The sequence below is a fragment of the Natrix helvetica genome (genome assembly GCF_964273705.1).
Source record: "Natrix helvetica genome assembly, chromosome: 2".
Taxonomy (NCBI): Eukaryota; Metazoa; Chordata; class Lepidosauria; order Squamata; family Natricidae; genus Natrix; species Natrix helvetica.
The window spans coordinates 24,433,129-24,460,780 of NC_138552.1; the positions used below are offsets into that span (position 1 = coordinate 24,433,129).

The following is a 27,652-nucleotide window of genomic DNA, read 5'->3' on the forward strand; positions in this document are numbered from 1 at the left end:
TTAGAGACTGTCTGGACAAGTCCCTGCAATTTCCTTGGCAAAGTTTTTCAGATGCAGTTTCCTCCTTCCTACAGCTTGCCTCCTTCCCACTGTCTGCTTCCTACAACGGAGAGACAGTGACTGGCTCAAGGTCCCCATTCTAGCTTTATGTCCAAGATAGAACTCACAGCCTCCCAATTTCACAAAAGAACTACTTCCATCAATATCATCAAAAGACTCAGTGTTAGAACATTTGGTAACTCCCACCCATATTGGAATATTGGTAACAACGGTAATTTTGTTTATTTCATTTTCCCATTCTTAAGGTAACTTTGAAAATTTTATCTATAGATGTTATTAATAGTTATTATTTTATCTATCAATGGTTTGTTTTTAAACTGCTTTCTTAGGACTAAGGTATTGTTAACAAAAGAAAAACAATTTTATGTGAATACAGAGAATATATAAAGCAATTCCCCAGTTATTGCATGCAGCCCAATGTGTTCTGAAATAGAACTGCAACTGATTTGATGAAAAGAATGAATTATTCAAAAGGACTAGTCCAAAATTATCAAGCTCAAATGCAGCTGCATTTTTTTAACATTTTCCTGATTCATTCTACTTTCATTTTATACCTTACTTTGGAAGAGAAAACAAGTTAACATCCACAAAGAGGGCACTCCACTCAGGCCAATTGTCAGCAGCATCAATCACCTACAACATTGCAAGACATTTAACCACTCTGGTCAGCAAGCAATACCATCCATCTCATCATTATTTTTCAAAAGGCAACAGGACTTTCTTAATTTTCTTCATGAAAACATTTTGCTTCTCATCCAAAAGCTTTCCCAATTCTGACTGAATGGTGGGGAGTAGAAGGATTTATTTATTCATTTTTTCAAGAAATAACCAAGAAAGTATAGATGCCTTTTGAAAGCATCTTTGGAACAACCCTGACCTTGGATGATTGAGAATTTTCATAGACAAAACAAGTTAAAGTTTCATAAATTTGAAACCTATTTTAGTATTTCAAATACAGTAGAAGAGAACTCTTACAAAACATGGGGCATCTTGTGTTGATGTGCTAAAGTGCAGTGTCATGGATCTATCTGACAGAAAATCCTCTTTGAACCCTTAGATCTCATAACTGGGTCAAATTTATATTAGATTTATAGAACTGACTATACATATCTATAAATGTATAGAGTCATGGTGGCACAGTGGTAAGAATGAAGTATTGCAGGTTAAGTCTGCTCACTGTCAGGAGTTGAGTTCTGACTCGCTCAAAGTTGACTCATCCTTCCATCCTTCCAAGGTCAGTAAAATGAGGACCCATATTATCTGGGACAATATGCTGACTGTAAACCCCTCAGAGAGAGATATGAAGCAGTATATAAGTCTAAGTGCTATTGCTCTTAGGTCTGCAGTTTATAAAGACAACTCTTCCAATTACTATGAATGGACAGAAACCTTAGAAAGGGGTAAGAAATGGAAATGTTGTCCTTTCTTTCTACTCTCCAGGACTCTGGTTAGTTTGGTTTTTCTTATGTCAGAGGATTATCGCAAATTGCTCTGCTATTATTGATCTTTTAAGAGCATTTAATGTTATGCTAGCAGTGAATATAATATTAGAAAAATACCACATTAAGATAAAAGTTCACTAATATTAAAAGAGGATTGGACAGTTGATGAGATTTAGTGACATATGCTCAATTCTACATATCCAAAGCTTTCAGAGTGAAGAGCTAATTGCAAATGATTGAAATAAACAAGCAAATAAATATAAAGTTCTCTTCTGGATCTTATATGTATATATGGGCCTCAGTGATGCAGTGGTTAGAGTGCAGTACTGCAGGCTACTTATGCTGCCTTCCGGCTTCCTGCAATTTGGCAGTTCAAATCTCACCAGGCTCAAGGTTGACTCAGCCTTCCATCCTTCTGAGGTTGGTAAAATGAAGACCCAGATTGTTGGGGGCAATAAGCTGACTCTGTAAACCGCTTAGAGAGGGTTGTAAAGCACTGTGAAGTGTTATATAAGTATAAGTGCTATTGCTACATATTTTTATGGAAGTAAAAATTATTTCAGTTCCTTCTATTTTGTCCTAATTACTAACAGTATTTTCATCTTAGGGGAATACTATGGCTTTCCTTAAAATATAGCTGCCAGATCTTTACACTATCTTTGAATACTTTTAACATTTTCTAAGGCAAACGCAAACCGTCATAGTCAAAATATTCATTCATTCAACAATGAGTTCAGTACAGCAGTGCAAAATACAGCAGTGCAAAATTGGTCATGGTTAAAACAAGCCAAGTCTTGAAAACTATTTCATCAAAATACAGAACTGTGAAACTGAAAAGAAATGTATGTCATTTTAATATGCCAGTTATAGAGAAGGACTGAAGAAATGCTAAATGGAATCACAAAGTCCCAGTGGAGATGTCTGTCTGCTTGCTTTTCTGACTTGCAGATTTTATGTGGAAATAAATCCCAGTAGTTTCTTTGGAACTCCCTCCTATACAACCACGCATAGAGTTACTCTATGTAACGTAGGCAACTAATTCTCCCTGAGTTTCAAAGGTGATTGCGCTGGGATTGCTTTTCGCTGTCTTTTATGAAACTCTCTACATGACACAATACAAAATCTTTCTTTCACTCTGGCTAGCTCATTTGGGAGTGCTTTTGTTCCTTTCATTCAACACCTGGCTTACAAAATTCTGTAGAAAATGTGCATTTTTAGTTTCCTGCATAAGTGCTGGGGAAGAGAGCTATAAAAAAGCTGAATGCCAAGAGTATGGGGATGATCAAGGCACACCACTCAGCAACTTGGTGACCTATTTTTTTTTTTATTAGGGTAATTACATTTTTGAAGTCACCATTTTGTTTGAAAAGCTATACTTGCAGGATGTCAGCAAATGGACAGCTGATCAGCTAAGAGGTTTCTGAATGTCTTCAAAAATTGGCAAAAACATGTAAGAGACTCTGACCACAGTAGTCAAAAATCAAAACTAAGAAAAAGAGAAAGGGGAGTGATACAAGTAAGTCAAAGAAAATATAGCTGGCTAGGAAGAGAATATTTACGTCAAATAAAAATAACTCAGAATTGATAAATAGAATAATGACATGGAAGAGCTGAAGCAATAATAACAATTATAGTGGTGCAGTAACAATAGTGATAATAACAGTAATAAGGAAAACAAAAGTAGTACCAAAAGCACCTTGGGACAAGTCACAAAGCAACTAGAGCACCACTTGAATACCATCGGCATTAACAAAATCACCATCAGTCAATTACAAAAGGCAGCTGTACTTAGGTCAGCTTACCTCCTCTGATGATACCTTTAACATCATCAAACATCCACAACTGCTTATCCCAGGACCTTGGGAAGGATACCATAGATGGACAAACATGCCAAATCCAGTGTGACATCATGGAATAAGTTAAAAGTTGTTAAATTTTTTGAAAGCAGTGTTTAATGTAACCCAAGAGTTCAGTGGGGTCCAGTTTTAGAGTCTATCAATTTCTGGGGTCATCAGTGGCAAAAAGTAGGTCAGTGGCTTAGGTGACTAGGCAACACAGCTTTAGATTCCTAACTAGAGCACATTCTGCAATTTTGGTTCAAGGCCATGCTTCGGTTCAGTTGTAAATGTGCTGTTGTGAACATAAAATGATATCATAATGTAACAATAATGATGAAAACTGCAATATTAATATGATTGCTTTAATTATATGGTAGAATCTCCAACTAGAGTTGGGGGAAGATGTATAGTGAGGGATGAACTTTCTGTACAGCAGAAAGCAGCACAAGCCTTATCTTCCCCAGAGCCCCTGAAGGCTTATCTGAAAATGAAGTCAGTCTGGCGAGAGTCTTGCAAATAGGCATTGTTTCAAAAAAGTAACTATGATTAACTCTGTGTATGGGCCAGCTTCTCCTTGCCTGACAATCAATTAGCTACTGTTTGGTAGAAGAGAAAGCTGTTCCAAACAGGAAGCGCATTCTTAAAATGTCAAACAACGCTTTGAATTATCTCCTTGAGTTTCTGTCTTGTTGTTTTGCTTAGTGTCCTGCAAGGTGGTGGTGGTGGGGAAATCTGAAGCAATTTTCTGGCAATTTATGCAAGAGAGTTTGCTTCTTAAATTTCTTTCAAAAATGGAGAGAATCTTTATGATTTTCTCACATGTGGATGGAGTATGGCGTTCTCGCACTTGCTTATGTTATGAATGAGAGAACAAGAGAGAATTTGAATGTTATGAATGAGAGAGAGAATGAACAGCCTGTCTTTTGTTGTCCAATCATCTTTCCAGTAATCTGCAACTTTGCTTCCCATGCCTCATTTCAAAGTAAGACACAATGAATATCTCTTATATAGTTTTTTTTTTTCAAATTGGGAAGTATGGCTGCTAGAAAAAGTTAAAAACGATGGAAAGACGCATAAACAAAAACAGTTGCAGTAATACTGTCCATCATTTCAACAATAAAATAAAAAATACCAAGGTTAAAAAAATCTAAAGCACTCTGAGAATGAGAGCCTCTTTCAGCTAAAAAAAAATACATGAATGTTTGTTTAAGATTTCAGCATACCTTTTGTTTTGCCTCAATATATTGACCTCTAATTCTTTGATCCCAATGCTTTTCCTTCATATTTCCTAGTTCTGCTTATCCCTTATCCCTAGTTATGAATTCCCTTTGGACTGATGAGGAATCTGGACTGATTACTGAAAATCATGGAATCATTACGCTTAATTTTCTAACTCCATGGAATACCATGTACAGCTGGTATCAAGTTTGTAATTGGAAAATAATTGGCTGCACAATCTATTCCAGAAGTACCATATTGATTCTTCATCTTAACTGCACAACATAGAAGAGACTACATGGAAAAGTAATAGTGGAAAAGCATCTCTGCATTTAGTTGCAGTGTTTCAACTTTTGTAGATATATTCCAAGAGTAATTGAAATAATCATATTGTATATCTATGGTATATTTAAAGCCATGGGCATTTCTTTAGAATGTCAAACAATGTCAGTGATTAAAAAGTTAAGAAGTTACTTTTGGGGGTGAGAATATGATTAAGAAACTACCTAAGTTATACTAAGCCAGTTAATTGCAAGTCTAGTTCTCCTTAATTTTAATTTTGTTGAATGTGTGCTGGTAGACAATATTCGGTTCTTTTCCAATCTTTTCCTTAACCTTTGATTTTTTTAAAATCCAACTGCCTATTTTATCCATCAGTTGCTTTTGACTGTGAAGAACCATTTCTTTCCAAAAAAATAAGTAGCAAATTACTCTGTTTATTTTTATACCTTTTTTTGTTTTTTAATACTTTTTAAAGTTATTACAAAATGACATTTTATATTGGAGAAAAAAATGGGTTTTAATGAAGAAAGTTGAAAGGTTTTCAACTATGGAAGAAGGGGCTTTTCATTTAAATGGGAAATTATGTTTTCTGTACTACGGTTCTTCTACAGTACTTTCCCCCTTTGCTCAATATGTTCAGTAGATAGTCTGACTTGTTCTTCAACAGTATGTTATTAGAATGAGTGTCATGTTGTTCTAAATGTGATGATGCTGGTAGCTTATAGAGACTATTAGGGAGTTATCTTCATAGTGTAAGAACAATAATCCTAACTAAATTGATGGTTAATTTTCCAGCAAGTTTTTAATGTTTACCATCTTCAGAAAATGAATGGTTTGGTACCACATCCAGCAAATACCCAATATTGTCTTTGAAGATCATATTTAATGAATATGAACATATTCATTATACACTGAATACACTGAACATATTCTAGCCATAGATGCACAAATGGTGGCATGCAATTCACTAGCATCTTTTTTATGGTTCCTAGAGCCTGACTTTACACTGTGAGAATTGAGACATATAGAGCAACATTTTTTCCTTCTACCTTGGAAATATCTAAAAACCCCTCCCTGAAATAAACAAATTCTTGAATCAATAAAATTATGTGTTCTTGTTCTAATCCTTCAATATATTTTCACATTCCACTCTGCGGCAGATTTGAAACTCAGCAATTGACAGTATTTCCACAGCTAAAGACAATAAGTTCTTAACTTCCTTCCTTTCACAAGCTTAAAAGAACGTCCTTAAAAACACAATGAAAAATGAACAATACTTACAACCATACCATTTAGGGACACCCAGCAATCTTCTGGGAAATCTTGAAGCAATGGGACCAGGAACTGAAGGCAACCGTCCCAATGGCAAAGAAGCAACATCATTCCAATGAGATTGAAGATTCTCACCACAGCACTGGCTAGATCATAAGTCATGTGGAAAATCTGCAGGTAAAATTACAGACAATATGAGATCATCAAAACCAAGATTTTACCATTGAGTTATGCCTCATTAAGGAAAATGAACAGTAAACTGAACTGTTCAAATCCTATAAAGTAATGCCATCAAGATTACGTTCTGGAAATAAAATCCTTAGAAACTGAGCAGAACTGAGAATAAAAGACAATCATTTTGTAAAGGCAATAGAGGACTGCGCAATTCATCCGTTTTGTTTTTATGAGTTTATCCTAGCATATAGCAGTCTGCAGCTACATTAAATTAACATATAACTTCAAACAAATGTCAGTAAATAACCATTAAACCATGATTGCTTTTCTTTTTTCTTCACTTGACTCACTTTTTAGTTTTACATTTTTAAAATTAAAGACAGGCTGATAATTTATAATATGGATTTCTTCATGATTTGTTGAATGATTACAATCCCATCACCCTGAAGTAGTTGAAGCGTGCCCTGGGTTACACTAAATACAAAAGTATTAGAAGGAAAACTCTAAATTCAAATAGTAACAATGTCTTTTATCACAATGAAATATAATGACTACAGCTCCTTTCCTAATTTATGAGGAATTTTTTTTTGCAGGCATTATTGATTACGAGAATGTTATTTTACCGGAATGATGTGATCAAGATTTGTTTGATCAGCATTATCAGAATGTATGTTTTCCCGGTGATGTCGCTGTGTGAAATGTAGATGGTCAAATAATGCTAGGTATATTGGATACAACAATGCTGTTGTATTCTATGATGGAATATCAAATCGATGTTAATGGTGTTTATTTAAAAGTGTTACTCAAATTATTCATTTCAAAGAACACTTTAACCAATATCACTGTAATATGGAGAGCTGAAAAGTTCACATCCCTTACCTATCCTTCAAACAAATGTAACCACCCATTTTAATAGCTAAGGGAAAAAAGCAAAGTTATTGGAGAACAATAATCTGTAATGTATAAAGTAATAATGTAGTTTCTCATTCAATGAGAGAAAAAATATGAGTCTTAAACATAGTAAGAAAGAAAAAGGAGAAGAAGAGAGAGTGATTGCCCCAAGTTGCTGTAAATTTAAAAATAGTGTGGAAGAGCCGTTTAGAAGGAACTTGGAGAATCAGTTATAACCCCTTAGGGTCAAAGCATAAGAAAGAAACTCAAGTATATGACTTTGTTAATATAAGGAGGTTCAGAGAGAGTCATGCTTTCAAGCTTTTGTTATAATACCTATTACAATAATAGGGTATACCATTCCTAGTTTTCCTGTAGACATAAGACATGAATGAATTGCTGCCTTTGCCACCCTCAATTTCATAAATTATTATTAGCATTCTAAGAATTCTACATTACCACTACAATTTTCATCAGTTTGAAAAAAAATTTAAATGACTTTCAAAGAAGGAGAATTTTAGTGAAATGATCATGTGTATTCTTAGACATAAAATGAGATAGCAATAGCACTTAGACTTATATACCGCTTTACAGTGCTTTATAGCCTTCTCTAAGCACAGTGCCAGCACACTGAGGAGTGGAAATTAGTGTCCTGTCTATTACTGAACACAGGTAATCCTTGCTTACCATGATTATTCAAGGTTATGATGGCACTGAAAAATGGCATTTACGACTGGTCCTTGAAGTTATGGTTGTGATTTCAATCTGGGTATCTGGCAACTGGCTCACACAACAGTTGAAGGGATCCATAGACATGTGATCATCTTTTGCAACCTTTCCTGCCAGCTTCCCACAAGCAAAGGCAATAGGGAAGCCATCTGAGAAGGTTGTACTTTGCTCTGCTAAGTGGCTTGCAACTGGCCCTACCTGGGCCTACTTTTCTGGGCCACGTGCCACACTAACCTGCCCAGCAACAGCCATCCTTGGTGCTTGCACCATGCCTTACCTGGCTGCCGGTCTACTTGTAAGCTACCTGGGATTCTTACTTACTGACTCGATGATCCTTACCAAACAATGGCAATAAAGAGTGCTAGAATTGCCGTTGCTAAGCAATCTGATTATGTGACAATGTACTTTATGATCACATTGTTTATGGAAATTCTGGTCCCAATAGCTGAAGACCTGTAATTTTCTCATTAGGTGACTGCAGCCTTCCTAACTTACAACATTTCAATGTAAAATGTAGCAAAATTCAAAAGAAATTACTAATCACCCTGACAATAATATAAAAATATAGATTTGTTGTAGGGGAAAATTTTGTCATAATTATAAACGATCACCTACAAACATTAATGCTATTCTTAAATGAAATATAATACAGTTTGAGCAAAACTGATCTTTTCAAAGTTTTGACATTTCTGACTATTCAGAATTTGACATTTCCAAAGTTTAGTTTAATTTTTTAAAAAGTAGCCTAGAGAAGTTAACAATGTACAACTGCTTTTATATTGCCTATAATTATTTAGGGGATTTGGAGAAAATGCAGTATTTAATGGTAAGGAGGAAGCAATCTAGCAGTCTTGAGAAAAATTAAACATTTATGTAGATTTTTCTTGATTACCTACTACTTTAACATACCATTAACTTAGCTGGAGTGACTACAGATATTCTAAACTGGCTGGGTAACTTTGATTATTCTCTCTTAGTCAAGCCCTCTCTTCTTGTTGTGGAGAAGAAAATAGAAGGAAGTAGTATTTGGCATGCTTATCATCTTGAGTTATCTATAAAATTACTAAAGGTGACATAAAAAATAAATTTGTTGATGTGACGGTTGAATGATAAAATGTATAAACCTGACTTAATAATTTGTTAAAAACTGAACCTTTTTAAAATTAAGCCTTTAAGAACTGAATCTGTCATCTATCTACAGACACATAGTTATTTTCTGGAATATGAAATATTTTTCCTTTAAAATTACAGAACTGATATATTTTTTTGCTTGGAAAACGGTACAAAATACAACAAAAAGGACTTTTTAAAAAAACTGTGCTTCATTCCCATGAGTAAATATGTAAAGTTGCAATTTATACTTCAACTTTGATGTTGATGATGATATGGATGGAAAACGTCACTAAATTATAAAACACTTTTGAAATTTGCAGAGTTGAAATGAGAAATTTGTTTTAGTGTGTTTGAAAGAATAAAATAACTTGTTGTGCTACTTGAACCCTTGAGATGTACAGTACATTATCCTGTCACCCCTGCAAATTCTGAATGGTGGCTCCTTAAAATATAGAGGGTACAGGTAGAAGAAGCTGTATGTATGTAACACTGATATAAGCTTTGAGATAATGTTAAATATAAATCTTACCTCAGTTTATAATCTCTGTCATAACCCTTTAAACTGAAACTTTAAAATAATTCTACAAATATTAGAAGCCGTAAAGCTGCCAATATGCTTCCGTGCACAGTTACCTCTTTTCCTAGCTGTTTGTCGCCTTAAGGGAAAATCAAGCCTTCGTAAATTTTCCTAGAGACTATTCTTATTCCTACAGGCGATGACTCATTCATGTACAAACCAACAAATTACTCCAACCAAGGAATCACATCCACATTTACGAGCAAATATGAGACACATGCTTGGGGTCACAAATTCCTTACAAAACCAAACTAGCTACACCATCTAAATTCTTTTTCTAAAGTTCACAAATCTTTTACTACCCAACAGCTATATGTTAATGAACGTTGTAAACTAATGTTAGGCCCCTGGGCTGATCCGACATTTCAGATGTGTAGGGTTTTTTTTCTCTCTTGGGGCCTTCAGAAGCTAGTAAGAGGTAGCCTTGTATGGCATTATCAATATCACAAGTTTTCAAATAAGGGTATCTCAAAAGCACCGCTGTTCTCAAAGAAATCTTGAGGAAAGAAAGATTCTGCTCACTGACAGTCCACTGACAGCAAAATGTGTATGATGTTCCCTGCCAATGGGTAAGATAAATGGATTTAATCCTAGTAAAAATGATGAAAACAATGTCAGGGATGAGAGGGATATTAACTCTTTCTGCATCCCAAATTTCTGTGGTTGAATTTGGTATTTGTATTTATTAGTTTGTCAAACGTGTACAAAATAGCAGATATAAATATAAACATGGATATAAATGAAAGAAATGAATGCAAATAGATGGGGACAGTAGGACAGGGACGGTAGGCACGCTGGTGCACTTATGCACACCCCCTTTATGGACCTCTTAAGAGTGGGGTAAGGTCCATGGTAGATAGTTTAAGGTTGAAGTTGTGGGGGTTAGAGGATGTAACAATAGGGTCAGTAGAGCATTCCAGGAGTTGACCACTCTGTTGCTGAAGTCATCGTTTCTGCAATCGAGTTTGGAGCGATTTACCTTGAGTTTATGTCAATTGTTTGCCCATGTATTATTGAGGTTGAAGCTGAAGAAGTTGTTGACAGGTAAGGTGTTGTAACAGACAATTTTGTGTACTACACTTAGATCATACCGCAAGGTACATACTTTGCTACAAAGTGAGTAGTTATCCTCTTGTCACTCTCCAAATAACTAGGTCCTGCTAATGTAAAACCTCTGCATTATGAACCTTTTTTAATGTGTATCTGATTTTTAAAAAATTGAATACTTCCAGCATTAGGGTACATCCCCCCCCTCCATAGACACATTACAAAAATAGGGCACATTTTGCTTTTATATTCACTTCTGTTACTTTCTAATGCATCCTATGACACATGGATATGAACTGGAGTAACAAATGCTGTAAAACACAGTGCAGATGTAACTGCATGCCCAGCTGTATTGAGCTTGTTTGTGCAGTTTTATGCATCATCTATCGTTGAATACTGAACTGAGTTTGGAACACCGATTGGAGATGTGGATAGCATGTGTCAATGCACAGATGTTTGTGGCAATATCAAGAAAAGGGACCCAAGGAGGAACAGAAACCAAAGAAACTGAAGCCAGCTGCAAATAATTACAGTACATCACCTATTCCAAATGTATTGCAAAAATTGTTTTTGTTGGGATTGGAATCCCGAGCAGGGTGAATTAGAGAATTGGCAAGGAGGAACAGAGAGAAACAACTCTAACTTCCAATAACTAAGGACCAAACTGAACATAATTAAATCCAAACATTTTAATGCCAATAGAAAGGATAGGTTAAGTTATGAATAGGAATAGAATTCATGTCACCAATACATCTTTTAAAATATTACTGTTACTTGGATGAGATTGTAGATGTCAAACTATTATTAAAAGCAAGACATATTGTACCTAAGATCTAAAAGGGTATTTTAAAGCAACTGATATAAGGCAATAAGAAACAAAAGAAGATGGAAAGAAATTGAATAAATAAAGCTGAGCATATGTGACAGCCTTCTCAGCAAAGGAAAAGGACAGCTGCCAGATTGTTATTCATTATTAAAGTAACCTATCAATGGAGACGTTGTGGCCAAAATTGCTGAAATCTACTCTCTATTTTTGGTAACTTAAGAGTAATATAACTGGTCCAATCATAAATCTGTCTCATACGCTGCATGTATTTAAAAATTGGGCCACATATTCAGACTTTATAAATTATTCTAGAATCAACTGTGATGAAGAGCTGTAAGGGAATGTTTCAAATAAATTGATTCAGCAACATGGATTAAGTGAGCTATAACTTCAGCTTGAATTAATGAGTTGTCATTCCTCAATACAGATTTGTCATCAGTACCCAAACACAGAGATACTCGAAGTATAAAATATGATTCTCTGGGGACTGAAGCAAAGTGGAGGTGTGAGATCCTTGCTTCCACTATGCATGAATAAAAGTGGCTTTCACTATGCTGTTGGTGCTGGACTAGACTGGACTGGATTGAACCAAGTCTCTTCTTCAGTAACCTCTGTGTTTAACCTGTAACAGCCCCAACCTGTTCTTGAGCACCATCCAAGATATCTCAAGGTACACTTCCCTAGTTTTGCTTTCTTCCTACTCCAAGGGTGGCTGTTCTTGAGCTTCTTTTTAGGAGGCATTAAGGCTTTTTGCTTTTTACTTCTTGCAGGAAGAGAATGTATCATACTGGAAAATCAGCAATGGTCTCCAGCTGGGAATCTTTTTGGAGCACATTCCATTCTTGTTGGCCTCTTTCAACTTGGTTGTTGTCAAAGTATAGAAGCATCCTTTCCTTGGCAACTGCATCTCAGTTAGGTGCATCCATCAATTTGCTTGCTTTCTCTAGGATAGACTGTGCCTATTTATAGAGAGGATCACACAATTCATTTATTTATGATGTGTGAGAGATATGCATTATGTGAAGAGGCCATAACATCACAAAGTTTGAGAATCTTTGCCCTAACATCTGGATTAAAATCATTCTCAATATCATGTTTAATAGTATTGATCATTACTAGAGAATGTATTTAGGAAAACTTATTAAATGTATCTCTTATGTAATTTATATATTGAATTAATGCAGTATCTAATTATGTACTTAATGCTTTACAATTAAGTTAATTTAGCAAGAACCAACATTTGTTAATTGTTAAGACAGTTTTAAGCATAGCCTTGGCATAGCAGATTTACTATTCACAATTAAGATAAGCAAATGTAGTGTTTCTATTTACCTATAAATGGAAGTGTGCTGATAATATACTTTCTTGTAGAAAATAGTGCTTCCTGGTATTGCAATCTTCCTCATTTCCACTTTAAAATGTAGAACCTTTTTACATCTTACTAGCTGGATACCCATGCTTCGCTACGAAACTATGTGATTGGGCTTGATAATCAATGAGTAGTTATGATCGGGCCGGATACATTGAAACGTAAAGCTTGAAAATTAATGTAGAATATGTAACTTCTTAGCATCAGAGCATAAATGAACCACATCAGCTCACCTCATTTGTTGTTGGTCCGTGTCCTATTATATTTCTTACATAACTTAATCAACTGACTTTTATATATGACTTTCAGCATATCGTCCTTTTTTCACTATGGCAGCCAAAGAAAGAATATATTTTTTTAAATAAATAAAATAATAAAGAAACCTAGAACTCAGCCTCAGCTCCTATGATTTTCTGGACAATGTTCATGTCATTTTCTTGGAGCAAAACAGAATGGTTTGCTCTTTCCTTAATTCATCTTCTTCTTTTTTTAAACCACCCAGTCAAAGCTACCATTCTGGAATTGTAATGGTTTGTGCGAATAACCTTGGAAGACCAGGCAAAGAATTGCTGTCCAAGGGAATGGTCAGATAAAAAGAAGCACAACCTACATATGCCACATAGTAGACAGAATAAGAATGGACACTCCCTAAATCATGGGGTGTAAAGATGACAGTAGAAAAATTGTACTTTCAGATTTGCAAGATTCTGATTATGTATCTTTCCAATAAAGTAGGATTAGCTCATTTGGCCATGTTTCGTGTCTGATCTATGGGATAAGTCTGACAGGAATTCTCAAGTGCTATCCAAGTCTGATCCTGCTTAGTTACTGGCCCAAACTAAATCACTTTCTTATGAAAAGAGTTAAAATTCGGCTAAAGGCAAAGACTAAAATATATCTAAAAGCTTATCTTATTTTTCAAAGTCCCTCCCCCACAAAAAAGTAAATATATCTCTGAAGGACTTTTCTTATACATAGCCTTAGAAAAACATGGCATAGACATCACTGTCACTCAGTTTTTCTCCTAAACTTTGTGGTTATAATGAGTCATTATGAGTCTTGGCTTTGTCTCCAAGATCCTGGTGAGAAGACAACAAAATACAGAATACCATCCATTTTTATAACTCTTGCAACCTATCCATTTCTTTCATTGCACTTGATGGGAAAATACAGATGGCTCAGGAATCATGGTTTTAATGACTCCTGCTCTGCTGGTGTCCTTCAAATGCAATGTTCTTTATCAATTTTTCTAAGTGAGAGAGCCAGATTGGATCAGAAACCTGAGATTTGGCTTCATTCCTTGTCTGTTTTTATGTAAGCTACAAACCCATCATAACAACAAAGAAAATATTTCCTCTGAAACTCAACAAATTTGCTTTTCTCAAATCTATACACTATTACAGCAAGGTAATTTCAGGCCAATTTTTGCACCCCAGTATGCTGATCAAATGTCTTCTTGAGATGACTAATTCTCAGAAGCATTATGTTTTCTCTCTCTCTCTCTCTCTCTCTCTCTCTCTCTCTCTCTCTCTCTCTCTCTCTCTCTCTCTCTCTCCCTCCCTCCCTCCCTCCCTCCCTCCCTCCCTCCCTCCCCTCCTCTCTTTCTCCCTTTCTTTCATTTCACCCCAGGGTGGCTTTGGGAATGGGAATGAAAATCTGAAACTCAGCGCTCTTTGCTCTTTGAGTAATTTTGGAGCATTTTCTTTAAAAAAAAAATTGCACCCCAAAATTATCCTTCTGTGATTCCCACCCTTCCTCTCCCAAGGAAGAAATAGGCTGAAAAACTAGACCCTAACCTTTCCGGGATGTCACCTAAAAACCTTTGGCTGTGGGTGCAAGCGTTGCAGCCCACAAGTCAAGAAAAGTTCTCCATTCCTGCTAAACACAAAAAGTGGAGAAGTCGTAGTCCTAAATGTCTGTAAGAGGAAAGTGAGTTGGAATAAATTTAAATTGCAAAAATGAAAGAACTAAAGAGTAAAAGAACTAAAGAGATTTGCTCAGCCCTAGGCGAGAGTGATTATTACATCTCATATAGTGCAAGTTGCGGCCCCATTTGCCAGAACACATAAAAAACTAATGAGGAAAGCTTTTGAGCGTTGCCAATCAATCCAGCTTCTATGATAGAGAGGCATAACTATTGTTGATAGTGGCACTCTCGGCAAAAAAAGATCAATATCAAACTGTTCGCTTGATTCAATGCCTGCGGAAAATAAATGGAGCTTTCTTATTGATGTCAGTATAGTTAAAGTATGTGGTCCCAATGCCCTACATAGTTTGTAACACTTAGTAGTGCTCAAAATGAAAGCTCTGTCTGAGACAGAACATGTGAAAAGGCTGCTGAGTGTAATTTTTTTTTTTGGTTACGCCTGGAAGGCAGCGTTACTTAATGAAGTCCTAGTGCATAGTTAATTCTCAGTGTATTTGAGGACAGTAATAGTTCAGCATAAAGTAAAAATAGATATGTATTTAGCTTTTAAAATGTGGGGCATTTTGTTATGCATATACAAAGCCTGAAATTCAAATAAACTAACCTAGGGTGGTGGCCAGGAAGCAGAAACACCAGTGATTTAATAGCATATTTAATATATTTTGACATGTTTAATTTATTATTAAAATTGATTTTGACACCTAGGAAGTCTGGTTCAAGTTTGGATATATCCTTCTTTCCACCCCTCTCTCTCTCTCTCCATCCATCCATCCATCCATCCATCCATCCATCCATCCATCCATCCATCCCTCTATCCAATTCTTAAATGACTTTCCAGAAAGATAGTTAATATGGATTTAATTAAAATGCAAAAGGTAAAGGTAAAGGTTCCCCTCACCTATATGTGCTGGTTGTTCTCGGTTCTAGGTGGCGGTGCTCATCTCCATTTCAAAGCCGAAGAGCCAGCACTGTCCAAAGACGTCTCCATGGTCATGTGGCCGGCATGACTAAATGCTGAAGGTGCACGGAACACTGTTACCTTCCCACCAAAGGTGGTCCCTATTTTTCTACTTGCATTTTTTTACATGATTTCGAACTGCTAGGTTGGCAAAAGCTGGGACAAGTAATGGAAGCTCACTCCGTTATATAGCGCTAGGGATTCGAACTGCTGAACTGCCGACCCTTCTGATCAACAAGCTCAGCATATTAGCCACTGAGCCACCACGTCCCTGCAAATGCAATAAGCAAGGACAAATCCTAAACTTCCTCAGGAAATTCTTCTCCATTTTCCTACCTTTGCTAATCACTAATTCAATAGTCCAAACTCACCTATTCATTAAAGGATTGCTTATATAAAAGCAGAGATGGCCTCAACTCTTTCAGCCTTTTGTAAGGCACGGAAGACCTGGCTGTCAAATTTTCAGTCCAGGAGTTAGATCTGCTGTTGTTGTGCTTTGTTTCTTCTATGGCTTGGATTATTTTTCATCCTTGGGCTCCAATAGGTTTTTTAAAGGTTTTTTGGGGGGGAGGTGGGGAAGAGGTTGTATATGTTTATAATCCTTCTACTGCATGCTTTCTAAAATTACTCATATACAATACAATTACAATAGCAGAGTTTGAAGGGACCTTGGAGGTCTTCTAGTCCAACCCCCTGCTTAGGCAGGAAACCCTATACCATTTCAGGCAAATGGCTATCCAACATCTTCTTAAAGACTTCCAGTGTTGGAGCATTCACAACTTCTGGAGGCAAGCTGTTCCACTGATTAATTGTTCTCACTGTCAGGAAATTTCTCCTCAGTTCTAAGTTGCTTCTCTCCTTGATTAGCTTCACCCATTGCTTCTTGTCCTGCCCTCAGGTGCCTTGGAGAATAGTTTGACTCCCTCTTCTTTGTGGCAACCCCTGAGGTATTGGAACACTGCTATCATGTCTCCCCTAATCCTTCTTTTCATTAAACTAGACATACCCAGTTCCCATTCATATGATATGAATAGCAATATAAATCATATAAACAAATGTTTGTGCAGTCATGTCAGTTTTTGTGGTATCTGTCTGTCTGTCCATAGAACAATAAAGCAGAGTTTTATTTCTTATGATGGAAATTTCAAGATTGGAAGCAGTCACCAAAAAGACTTTCTTGATTTATTAGCAAATAAAATTCTATTGGTAGAATCAAGAAAAGAACCTCTCATAGCAATTTGCAAACCAGGCAGCTTGTAGAGGAGAATATCATACCAAATATAATTTTCTAGCTCTTGAATTTCTCACAGAACTTGACTAGTTTCTTTATAAAAGTTTGAGATATAGAATATATAGTCTGCTGCAAAAACTAATTGGCAAAAGTGAGGTGAAAAGTGCTTAAAAAAAGAAGTTTACCTCAGCACATATACCCAATCTTTTGATTACAATTCTCAATCTATAATGTTACTTCCAGCCTCCTCAGCAAAATGTTTTGCTCTTCTCTTTCTTTAAAAGGAAGATGCAAGGCTCACATAAATTATCCATGAAAGGAGGAAGCAGATGGCTACACAAAAAAGCAATGTGTTTACCCAAATTATGTTGCTTTGGGGACTGGTGTTACTGCTGTTCTGCTTCTGTCCATCATGATTGGGTTTAGCCACTTTTTCTGATGGTCTCATTAACATAATCCAATGACTTTCTAAGTTTTCCCTTTCTTTCAAATACACTCCTGGATTTGTTCTGCAATTTGATCTTCATTCATTTTGTTTCTATAACCAAACTGCACTGGTTGATCATTTTTCTATTCGGTCTACATTCTTTCAGCACCCATCCATTCTTGACTTCATCTCTTTTTTAATATATGTTGTTCATAGGTCACTTATTTATAACTGCATATGACTTATTTTTGTGTTTCTCTTGATATACTCAAGCCTCAGTTCCCTAAAATGAAGTAAACAGATGCATGTTCTTATACATACTGATTTTATGCAACAGATCACATACTGCTCGCTAAAATTCCCCCATGATTTACATGTCTGAAGAATTTCTTGATCCATTTCTCTTCATTAACAGAAATTCTAATTAAGTATTTACTGTTCACATATATAAAACTTGCAGCTGTTCACTTTCCCAGTTTGACACAGAACTACGTTAGATTTTGGAATATTAATTTTCAGATGCATGCTCCCTGTTTCAATCATACAGTCCGTCATACAAGCTGTGCAGACTCACTTGTAGGGGAGATGAGCAGCATACACATTTAATAAATAAAATAAATAAAAATGAATCTAACATTGCTGAAAATAATTTCATCCAATAATAATAATAATAATAATAATAATAATAATAATAATAATAATAATAATAACAACAATAACAATAACAATAATAATAATAATAATATTTAATGCTTCTAGACCGCCCCCTCTCCCGCAAAGGACTCGGGGCGGTGTACAGTTCATACAAAATATAACAGGATACAATAAAATTAAATTAAATATGTACAGTTGACAATTGACATGGAGGAGGTTAAAATGTAGTTAAAAGAACTGTACAAAGCAGATATAAAATAAATTCAAACCCCTAAAAACAAATACAGTAAATTAAAAAGCCCCTAAAATAACCAGATATAATACATTTGCCAGGAGGGACAGTTGAATTATGCCAGGCCTGCTAATCGGAACAGGTGGGTCTTCAGTTTTTGCCGGAAGGAGCGGAGGTCAGAAGTGGTTCTAATGTCGGGGGGGAGGTCATTCCAGAGGGTTGGGCCCATCACAGAGAAGGCCCTACTCCTCGGTGTCGCCCGCTGGCATTGCCTAGTGGACGGCACCAGGAGAAGTCCCTCCCTGTGTGAGCGTATTGGCCGCAGGGATGTATGTGGGAGGATGCGATCCCGCAAGTAACTAGGTCCCGTGCCATGGAGCGCTTTAAAGATGGTAATCAGCACCTTGAAACGCACCCGGAAAACCACAGGCAGCCAGTGCAGCTCGCGCAGGAGAGGTGTTACGTGGGAGTACCTCGTACTCCCCATCACAGCCCGCGCGGCTGCGTTCTGAACTAACTGCAGTCTCCGGGCGCGTCCCAAGGGCAGCCCCATGTAGAGAGCGTTGCAGTAATCCAGGCGGGACGTCACCAGCACATGAGTGACCGTGCGTAGGGCATCCCGGTCCAGTAGGGGGCGCAATTGGCGCACCAGGCGAACCTGGTGGAACGCCCCCCTTGCCACGGCTGCCACATGGTCATCCATTGACAGCCGGGCATCAAGGAGGACGCCCAAATTGCACGCCCGTTCCACAGGGGGCAATTGTTCGCCCCCTATGGCCAGCGATGGGATCAGCTGGCTGAACCGAGGTGCCGGTAGCCACAGCCACTCAGTCTTGGAGGGGTTGAGTTTAAGTCTGTTGTCCCCCATCCAGACCCCGACGGCCTCCAAACACCGGGACATCACTTCGACAGCCTCGTTGGGGTGGTTTGGAGTTGAAATATACAGCTGAGTATCATCAGCGTAGAGGTGATACTCAACCCCAAAACCACGGATGATCTCACCCAGCGGCTTCACATATGTGTTGAACAGGAGAGGCGAGAGGACCGACCCCTGTGGCACTCCACAAGTGAGTGACCTCGGGGTCGACCTCTGTCCCCCTGTCAACACACATTGCCTCCGGTCGGAGAGGTAGGAGCCAAACCACCGCAAAACGGTACCTCCGACTCCTATCCCCTCCAACCGGCGCAATAGGATACCATGGTCGATGGTATCAAAAGCCGCCGAGAGGTCTAATAGGACCAGGATAGAGGAACAATCTCTATCTCTGGCCCTCCAGAGATCATCAACCAACGCGACCAAGGCTGTCTCTGTGCTGTGCCCGGGTCGGAAGCCGGACTGGCATGAGTCTAGATACTCGGATTCGTCAAGGTGTCGTGGAAACTGCTGCGCCACCACATTCTCTACAACCTTCGCTAGAAACGGAAGGTTGGAGACTGGACGATAATTAGCTAGCTCCATTGGGTCGAGTGAAGGCCTCTTAAGCAAGGGCCTCACCACCGCCTCTTTCAAGGCGGTTGGTAAGGATCCCTCACCCAATGAGGCATTCACCAGGCCCAGAAGCCAGCCTCGGGTCACCTCCCAAGATGCCAGTACCAACCAGGAGGGACACGGGTCCATTAAACATGTGGTGGGTTGCAGCCGTCCACGCAGCCTATCTAAATCCTCGGGGGCAACAGAATCAAACTCCTCCCAGGATGGTCTCACAAGGCTCGCTGTTGGTGGCCCGTCTGGTCCACTGAGTGGGGCCCATCCAATAAAACACCATTCTTTACACAGAAAATTATACATATATTTATAACAAAAACAAACACACTGTTAACATTACAAATCTTCTTTAAACATTTAGTAATTTTTTTAACTAATGTGGCATCACACATTATTGTTTTACTCCCAGCTCAGTATGGAATGCTTAAGTATTCTGTATTTTGTCAGTATGCCTTAATTTTTCATCTACCATTTTAATGCATAAACAATCAGCCTTCAGCTTTTGCTCACACATGAGTGAAACATCCCATAATTCAAGCTTTTTATACAATTTCTTAAGACCTATAGATGTAAAATGGTACATTTCTATTTTTTTCAATTCCTCAATGATCTGCTGAAGAGCAAAAATTTGACCTGCAAATTCCATGCCCATAATAAAGTTGCACTCCATTGCACTTCCCAAATTTTGCTCATTGTTACTTCAGTAACATTTCAGTTAAAGTTCTGGGGGGAAAAATGATCCCATGTATACTTAACAAACCAATTTCTCTATAGTGTTTGCATTCATTCTTGCTGCCCTTCCCTTTGCATATAGTAACATCAATAGCAATTCTTTCAGTCTTTATGCACAGAATCAGATATCACATGCACAATCTTTTTACACATTAAACAAGTTACACAAACATTTCATAAGCATAATCCATAATATAACCCCTTTCCAGTTATACATGCCTGCTATCAACAATGTTTATAGGAATTAGTGCAATGTTGATAGCATGTATGACTTCCATTTTATTCATTTATTTATGCACTAATTCTTATAAAAAATTGTTTTCATTGCATTATCCACATATTGCTATCATTCTCACAGAAATCTCTGAAATGTGTTTTCCTGAATGCCTTTCCTTAATTTCCATCCTATATTATTTCACCACTTTTATTCTTAATTCCATTCACCCTAGTGAAGTTCCTTGATGGACTCTTTATTCCATTAACTTTTTTAAAAGTTTCATCAAAATTGCTCAAAATTCTCTTTGACTTTTTCAATTTTCAAAATTCATTTCACAGTTTCCTCAGAATTCTGATTTTTCCTGGAGCATAACATACAACTACAACAGATGCTATGGTTTCTTTCTTTCATATGCATCAAAAGCTTTCTAGCTTCAGCCCAATCACAAGGAAACTATGAATTCTACTTCCACTTTAGGCATGAAAACTGGCTGGGTAACTTTGGGCCAGTCACCAGGAGACTGTGAATTCTAGTTCCTCCTTAGGCAAGAAAGCTAGCTGGGTGACTTCAGCCCAATCACAAGGAAACTATGAGTTCTAGTTCCACCTTAGGCGTGAAAACTGGCTGGGTAACTTTGGGCAGTCACCAGGAGATGGTGAGTTCTAGCTTAAATTCATATTTTTTCATGCAGTTTAGTTATCTCATTGAGCTTTTTCACTCCATGTATTCATTAAATTCACCTTACAAAATCAAGGTATTCACATTGCTCTCTATTATTCTTCTCTTTTCTCTATTTCACAGATGCACAACATGCCTATTTTTATTTTTTTCATTTCATTCATGCTCTTCACCATTTCTCTTATTATGACTCATATGCCCTATTTTTATTTTTATTTTTGCTATTACTGAATAAATTTGCCTAAAGAAACACTAAATAAAATCATTATTCATGTTAAAGAAGCCAAAAGAATATATGATAATGCCATCTCATTGGGAAAGTGTTATGGGTGTGATGGAAATATAACATAAACATGGGAAGACATTCAAGCTAGCATGCTGTTGTAATTAACCTCACATACTAGAAAGAGAGATCTGATTCATAAATTCACAATTTACATTATTTTTTAAAAGACAAATATTATTTTATTTGTATGTTTTATCTGCTGATTACATTAGCTAGATTTTTAATCTCCTTCTGTATACACATTCATAGCAAAGTAGATCTTCTGATGGTTCAATTGTATTTGCTCTTATTTTTAAAGAAATATATTTTCTCGAAGTACTTTCCCATTTAATACAGAATACTTATTTCTAAGAAAACAAACGTGGATTTTAGGATTTGTTGTTATTGTGGATCATAATTTGGTGGATTCTCTGTGCAAATCAGGTTTTGCTATCTAAAGGGGAGTATTAAGTATCAAGTCAAGATGGATGTCTAATCCATCGTCGCTTGGTTGAGTTGGGTGGCTATAGAAATTGAATAAATAAATAATCAGATTTGTTGGTAAAAGTCTGTAGAGATTCTCAGTCATCCAAGTCATGTTCTCCCAAAGGTTATTTTTTTTTCTGGAGGCAACTGGACTCTCTTGCTTTTCTTTGAAGATGTTTTGCTTCTCATCCAAGAAGCTTCTTCAGCTCTGACAGGATAGCAGGGAATAGAAAGACAGCTGCTCATTTGCATCATTTTAGAGAGTCTTTAAAAACTTGGAGGTTTATCTGTGTCCTTAGGGTCACATCAGGTCATGGTTGTACCAAAGGTGAAGCACTACTCAGGTGATCCTGAGGACACAAATAAACCTCCAAGTGGTTCAATGACCCTCTAAAAGGATGCAAATGACCAGCTGTCTGCAAGGAATATAAATCCTTCCATTCCCCACTATCCTGTCAGAGCTGAAGAAGCTTCTTGGATAAGAAGCGAAACATCTTCAAAAGAAAAAACAAGAAAATCCAGTTTCCTCCAGAAAAAAAGCATCTTTAAGACAGATTTGTTGGTACTTTTGAAAGTCTATCCTCCCTGGTAATAACTAAAAGCAAGAAAATCTGAATAGCATAGTAGTTCATCTGTTGTAATTAGACAAGCAAAAACCATGTTCAAGTTCCCCATTCAACCACTGGATGATTTTGTGCCAATCATTTTCTCTTGCCTTACTAGCTTACAAAATTATTAAGAAGAATCTCACAAATGCCACTTTGAGATTTAGCAAAAAAAGTGGAATATAAATGGAATAAATAACTAACCAATTTAGGAAAGGTTGCTTTGATTTTTTTTTTTTTTGTATGTGTGTGGTGACACATCCCTTTCTATAGATCCATAAATATTAAAAAAATATTAAAAATAAGAACAACTTTTGACTGACTATAACTAAGTAACAATATTAGATAGTTCAACCAATGTATTAAAAATTGACAGCACAGAGATGTGCACTGTCATATTTCATACATATGCACGGAATAATCAAATCTGGAATACTCTATACAATCTGCCTCATAAAAATATGTTTCATATCAGGGGATAATTTGTCAGTAAAACAAAATGGCAGTCCTTTTCAGTTTTTATCAGGTGAGCACAAAATAGTCCTCCAGACAATATACTGGATGAGATACCCTTAGTGTAAACCAGCAGAGATTTCATTTTCCTATGCAAGGTTTTTCCTAAGCTGTCACATGCCGTAACTTTTCATGGTGGAAAGGCCTGGAGAAATATTTCGAAGGTGACCTTAAGTGAAGGTACATTCACCTAGGAAGAGTCTATCTTCTAGTGATATATTGTACTTAAACAGTCCTATATCCTGCTCTTAAAAGAATTGTATTTTGATAGTTTTCATGTGAAAGGGAATTTATATGATTTTGCATTTTGAACTGACACACAGAAGAAACTCAGTTATTCTGTGAAATTTACAGTTTTTGTAAATATTTAGCTCCTTGATTAAAGTAACATAATCTTCACAAATGTACATATATTTGTGAAAACAATGTACAAGAAGATATTTGTTTATATTTTAATACTAAGAAAACCTGAATGCAGGAGGTAAATTTAGCAACAATTCTCTTTAAAAAAAGAGGTCTGGGGCAATATGAAGAAAAAATAAAGATTTGTAGAAATTTAAAAAGTGTACAGAATGCTATTCATGGAAAAAGATGAAGTATGAGAAAGCCATACTGATAAGACTTTTTTATTCTAATTTACAGGAATATAATCAGTAAATGCCCATTAATGATTCTTTTTCAGTCTCACATCCTTCACATGTATTGAACTATGATCCGCAGAACTATTATTTACATTTGTTTTGAATCCCGGGATTCAGCATCTTTGGTGCACCAATTTTCAGAAGTCAAAAGTAGATATTTGTCACTGATCATCCTCCATAGTCCTGTTTCAAAAGGTATACTCCGATAAGAAAGTCCAAATATCAAGGCCTGCAGGGTAATCTAATAAAAATACATTGTGAATGTAGAAACAGAAAAAAGAGGACGAACAATAAACTGTATGACAGTGAAGTTCAAGTCTAAGCTTGGCTCTTGTGTAAAGCATTGCCAAAGCCGAAGATGAAGGCATGGCTTGAGAGAAGTCTTGCCATTCTTGGTTAATTGCTAAGTCTGAATGATAGTATTGTGTAGTGGGCTTCAGCAGGCAAGAACCAGACCAGCATAGCTACAACAGCTTTTATTGACTCAAAAATGGAACTAAGGAACTGCAGGCAAATGCCCGTGATTTATACTCTATGATTAACCAATCATAGAACTAAAAAAAGCCCGCCCAAATATAAATGTTTTACATTTCCATCCAAAACAGTTGGGGTCATCTAAAGGTTAGTTTCACTTTAGCACAGTTAACAGTTAGGGTCATCTAAAGTTTATTTTCACTTCAAGACAGTTAACAGTTAGGGTCATCTAAAGGTTAGTTTCACTTTAGCACAGTTAACAGTTAGGGTCATCTAAAGGTTAGTTTCACTTCAGGACAGTTAACAGTTAGGGTCATCTAAAGGTTAGTTTCACTTCAGCACAGTTAACAGTTAGGGTTATCTAAAGGTTAGTTTCACTTTAGCACAATTAACACAACTATATGCATTCAATACATAACAGATAGCACTAAAATTACACCATTTCTTATACGTCTTAAAATGGCTCCAATTTAAAGCAATTATGTTTAAAGTTTAAAAAGAACATAGCGAACAAAAGAGAATTAGTGTTAGTTTATCTTTAAATCAGTTATTCATAAATAACCAATCTATTGTTTGTTTGTTTGTTTGTTTATCAAACTTGTAGAGTTGCTCATTTCACAAAAAAGTTATCCTGGGCTTTTATAAAAGTAGAACTGAATTATTGCCCCTGCGAATCAAAGCTAATTTGGGCTATTTTTATATTTTTGAATAGGTAACTTTAAGAAGGCTAAATAATACATTCAAAGTAATTCAAATCCGATCTGCTAATTTATATGATAAAACTGTGCACATAATTCTGTTGTCTTTAGGTTATTTTCCTTATTGAACTTTTTGTTCATTTTTATTCTGGTATAACAATACAAAAAAAACCGATACTAAAAAATTATTCATTTTTAGCACTTAATCCATTTGTATTACTTTGGGAGCTAATAACATACATTCTGTTTGGGTATATTTTTTGTCATCAGCTTAAGACACACTATTTAACAATATTAGCACTTTTTTTAAAAAAAGAAAATGGGTATAGAATCCTTTATTAAAGGCAAATTTGTTCATGGCATTATTTTATATTTCATTTTTCAAATAATGTTGGTAAAGCATTTTAGCTATCATAGCCAGCCATTTATTAAGAATCAAATCAGCTTTTAATATATTTTCCTTATGTGTAGATTGTTAATACTATATTTTTTTAAAATGCAGCTATTAATTTTAACATGCATTCACATTCAAACTGATGGGTCTTGCAAATAATACATACAGTATCTGGGTATCAGAAGAAGCTCCAACCAAATTTTCATAGAAGAATTGCTGTGAAAGCAATAGGTTGACAGCAGTGGGATTCAATTTTTTTTACCACTGGTTCTGGGGGTGTGGCTTGGTGGGCGTGGCAGGGGAAGGATACTGTAAAATCTCTATTCTCTCCCCACTCCAGGGGAAGGTTACTGCAAAATCCCCATTTCCTCCTGATCAGCTGGGACTCGGGAGGCAGAGAATAGATGGGGGCAGGGCCAGTCAGAGTGGTATTTACCGGTTCTCTGAACTACTCAAAATTTCTGCTACTGGTTCTCCAGAACTCGTTCCAACCTGCTGAATACCATCTCTGGTTGACAGCTATGGAAGAATTTAACAAAACTGGATTATTCATATTCAGACCCAGTCATGAGATGGAAACTGAACTGGTAGCTTCATTGGGGTCTGGATATAGAGAGTGCTTCCTCGCCCCCTGAATATTTTAGACTTACGAGCAGCTTTTGATACCATTAACCCAGTGGTAGGTTTCAAATTTTTTAGAACCTCTTCTGTAGGTGTGGCCTGCTTTGTGGGAGTGGCTTGCTGGCCGTGTGACTGGGTGGGAGTGGCTTGCCAGCCATGTGACTGAGTGGGAGTGGCTTGGCAGGCATGGCACTGGGTGGGCATGGCCAACTTGTAAAATGTGGTGAAACTCATTTAACAACGCTCTTGCTTAGCAACGAAAATGTTGGCTCAGAAACTCTGGCATTTGAAGCACTTAAGTCTTAAAGCTGTCAAGTTACAAGACTCTTGCACCCCTAACCCTTTAGAAAAAACCGAGGGATGTTCAAACTTGACAGCTTTAAGACTTTAAGGTTTAGATAGGACCCTTAGAGGCAGGTGGGGCGATTGGTGAGCCAGCCAATCAGTGAGCGGCAGGCGGGGCAAGCGTGGTGCGGACAGGCAGGGGAGGGAGCTGGAACCGGTTCTAAACGGCACGGTAGATTTGTGGAACCTCTTCTATAGAACAGGTTAGAACTGGCAGAAACCCATCCCTGTATTAACCATACTTCTGACACTGTATCAAAAGCAGAAGGACAGCTAAGATTATACTGGATTGATAACATTTGGGACCTGTTATCATTGATATCAAGCATAGGAATACATGTTATCTTCCATTTATATGGCAAGTATGAACCACAAGTTTAGCACTTTGTATAATATCATCTAACACATCTCTTACATAACACAGAAAAAGAGAAAGACCTGTGTTGTGTTCTATTTGGGAGTTCAAAGGTAGAAGCTTAGCAGAGATCCAAACTAGAAATAAGGAGGAAGCTATTAAATAGTGAAACAGCATGTCTTCTGAGACCATGCATGATTCTTTACCGGAGATCCAGGATACTATAAGGATTTTTGAAATGGACAATGGATTAGTTTAGATGACCTTCAAGGTCTGTTCCAAATCTATGAATCTAGTCCTTTTTTTAAAAAAAGGACAATGCCTTTTTTTGTGTTTGTCTCCACATTGTCTCTGTCTTTTTTAATAGTTTGGGTGACTATGTTTAAAAAGTATATCTGCCTTCGCTAACTGAGATGATAGGTAGGTAGGTAGGTAGGTAGGTAGGTAGGTAGGTAGGTAGGTAGGTAGGTAGGTAGATAGATAGATAGATAGATAGATAGATAGATAGATAGATAGATAGATAGATAGATAGATATGAGAGAGAGAGAGACAGACAGACAGACAGACAGACAGATGTAGATAGGGACAGGCAGGCAGGCAAGCAGGGAAGCAGAAGGTTGTACAGTTAAGGAGATACTATTGCATTTAAATACCTAAATACCTGTAATTTGTAATCTTAACCAAGAATCTGGTTTTGTGCCCAGGAGCATCCAATGTGTGTGGAGGGGTGTGGGTTAGAGTGCTGCAAGTAATATTGCAGGATTGAAATACAAGCATAGCCTTTTCTTTGTGCTTTGCAACTTTGTATACATGCCCCAAAGTAGTGGAATTTACCTAGACAATGCCTTAGTCATTCAAATGAAAGCTGTGAAAGC

General features: G+C 36.9%; 1 protein-coding gene across 1 annotated transcript in view; it reads right to left on the minus strand.

Annotated features, from left to right (window-relative positions):
• HCN1 (hyperpolarization activated cyclic nucleotide gated potassium channel 1) overlaps positions 1–27,652 on the minus strand; it is a 187,967-nt gene that overhangs the window by 57,880 nt on the left and 102,435 nt on the right. Inside the window, exon 3 of the mRNA XM_081944075.1 lies at positions 6,122–6,283. Within this exon, the coding sequence (XP_081800201.1) occupies positions 6,122–6,283 (162 nt within the window). The remainder of the gene's footprint in view (positions 1–6,121; positions 6,284–27,652) is intronic.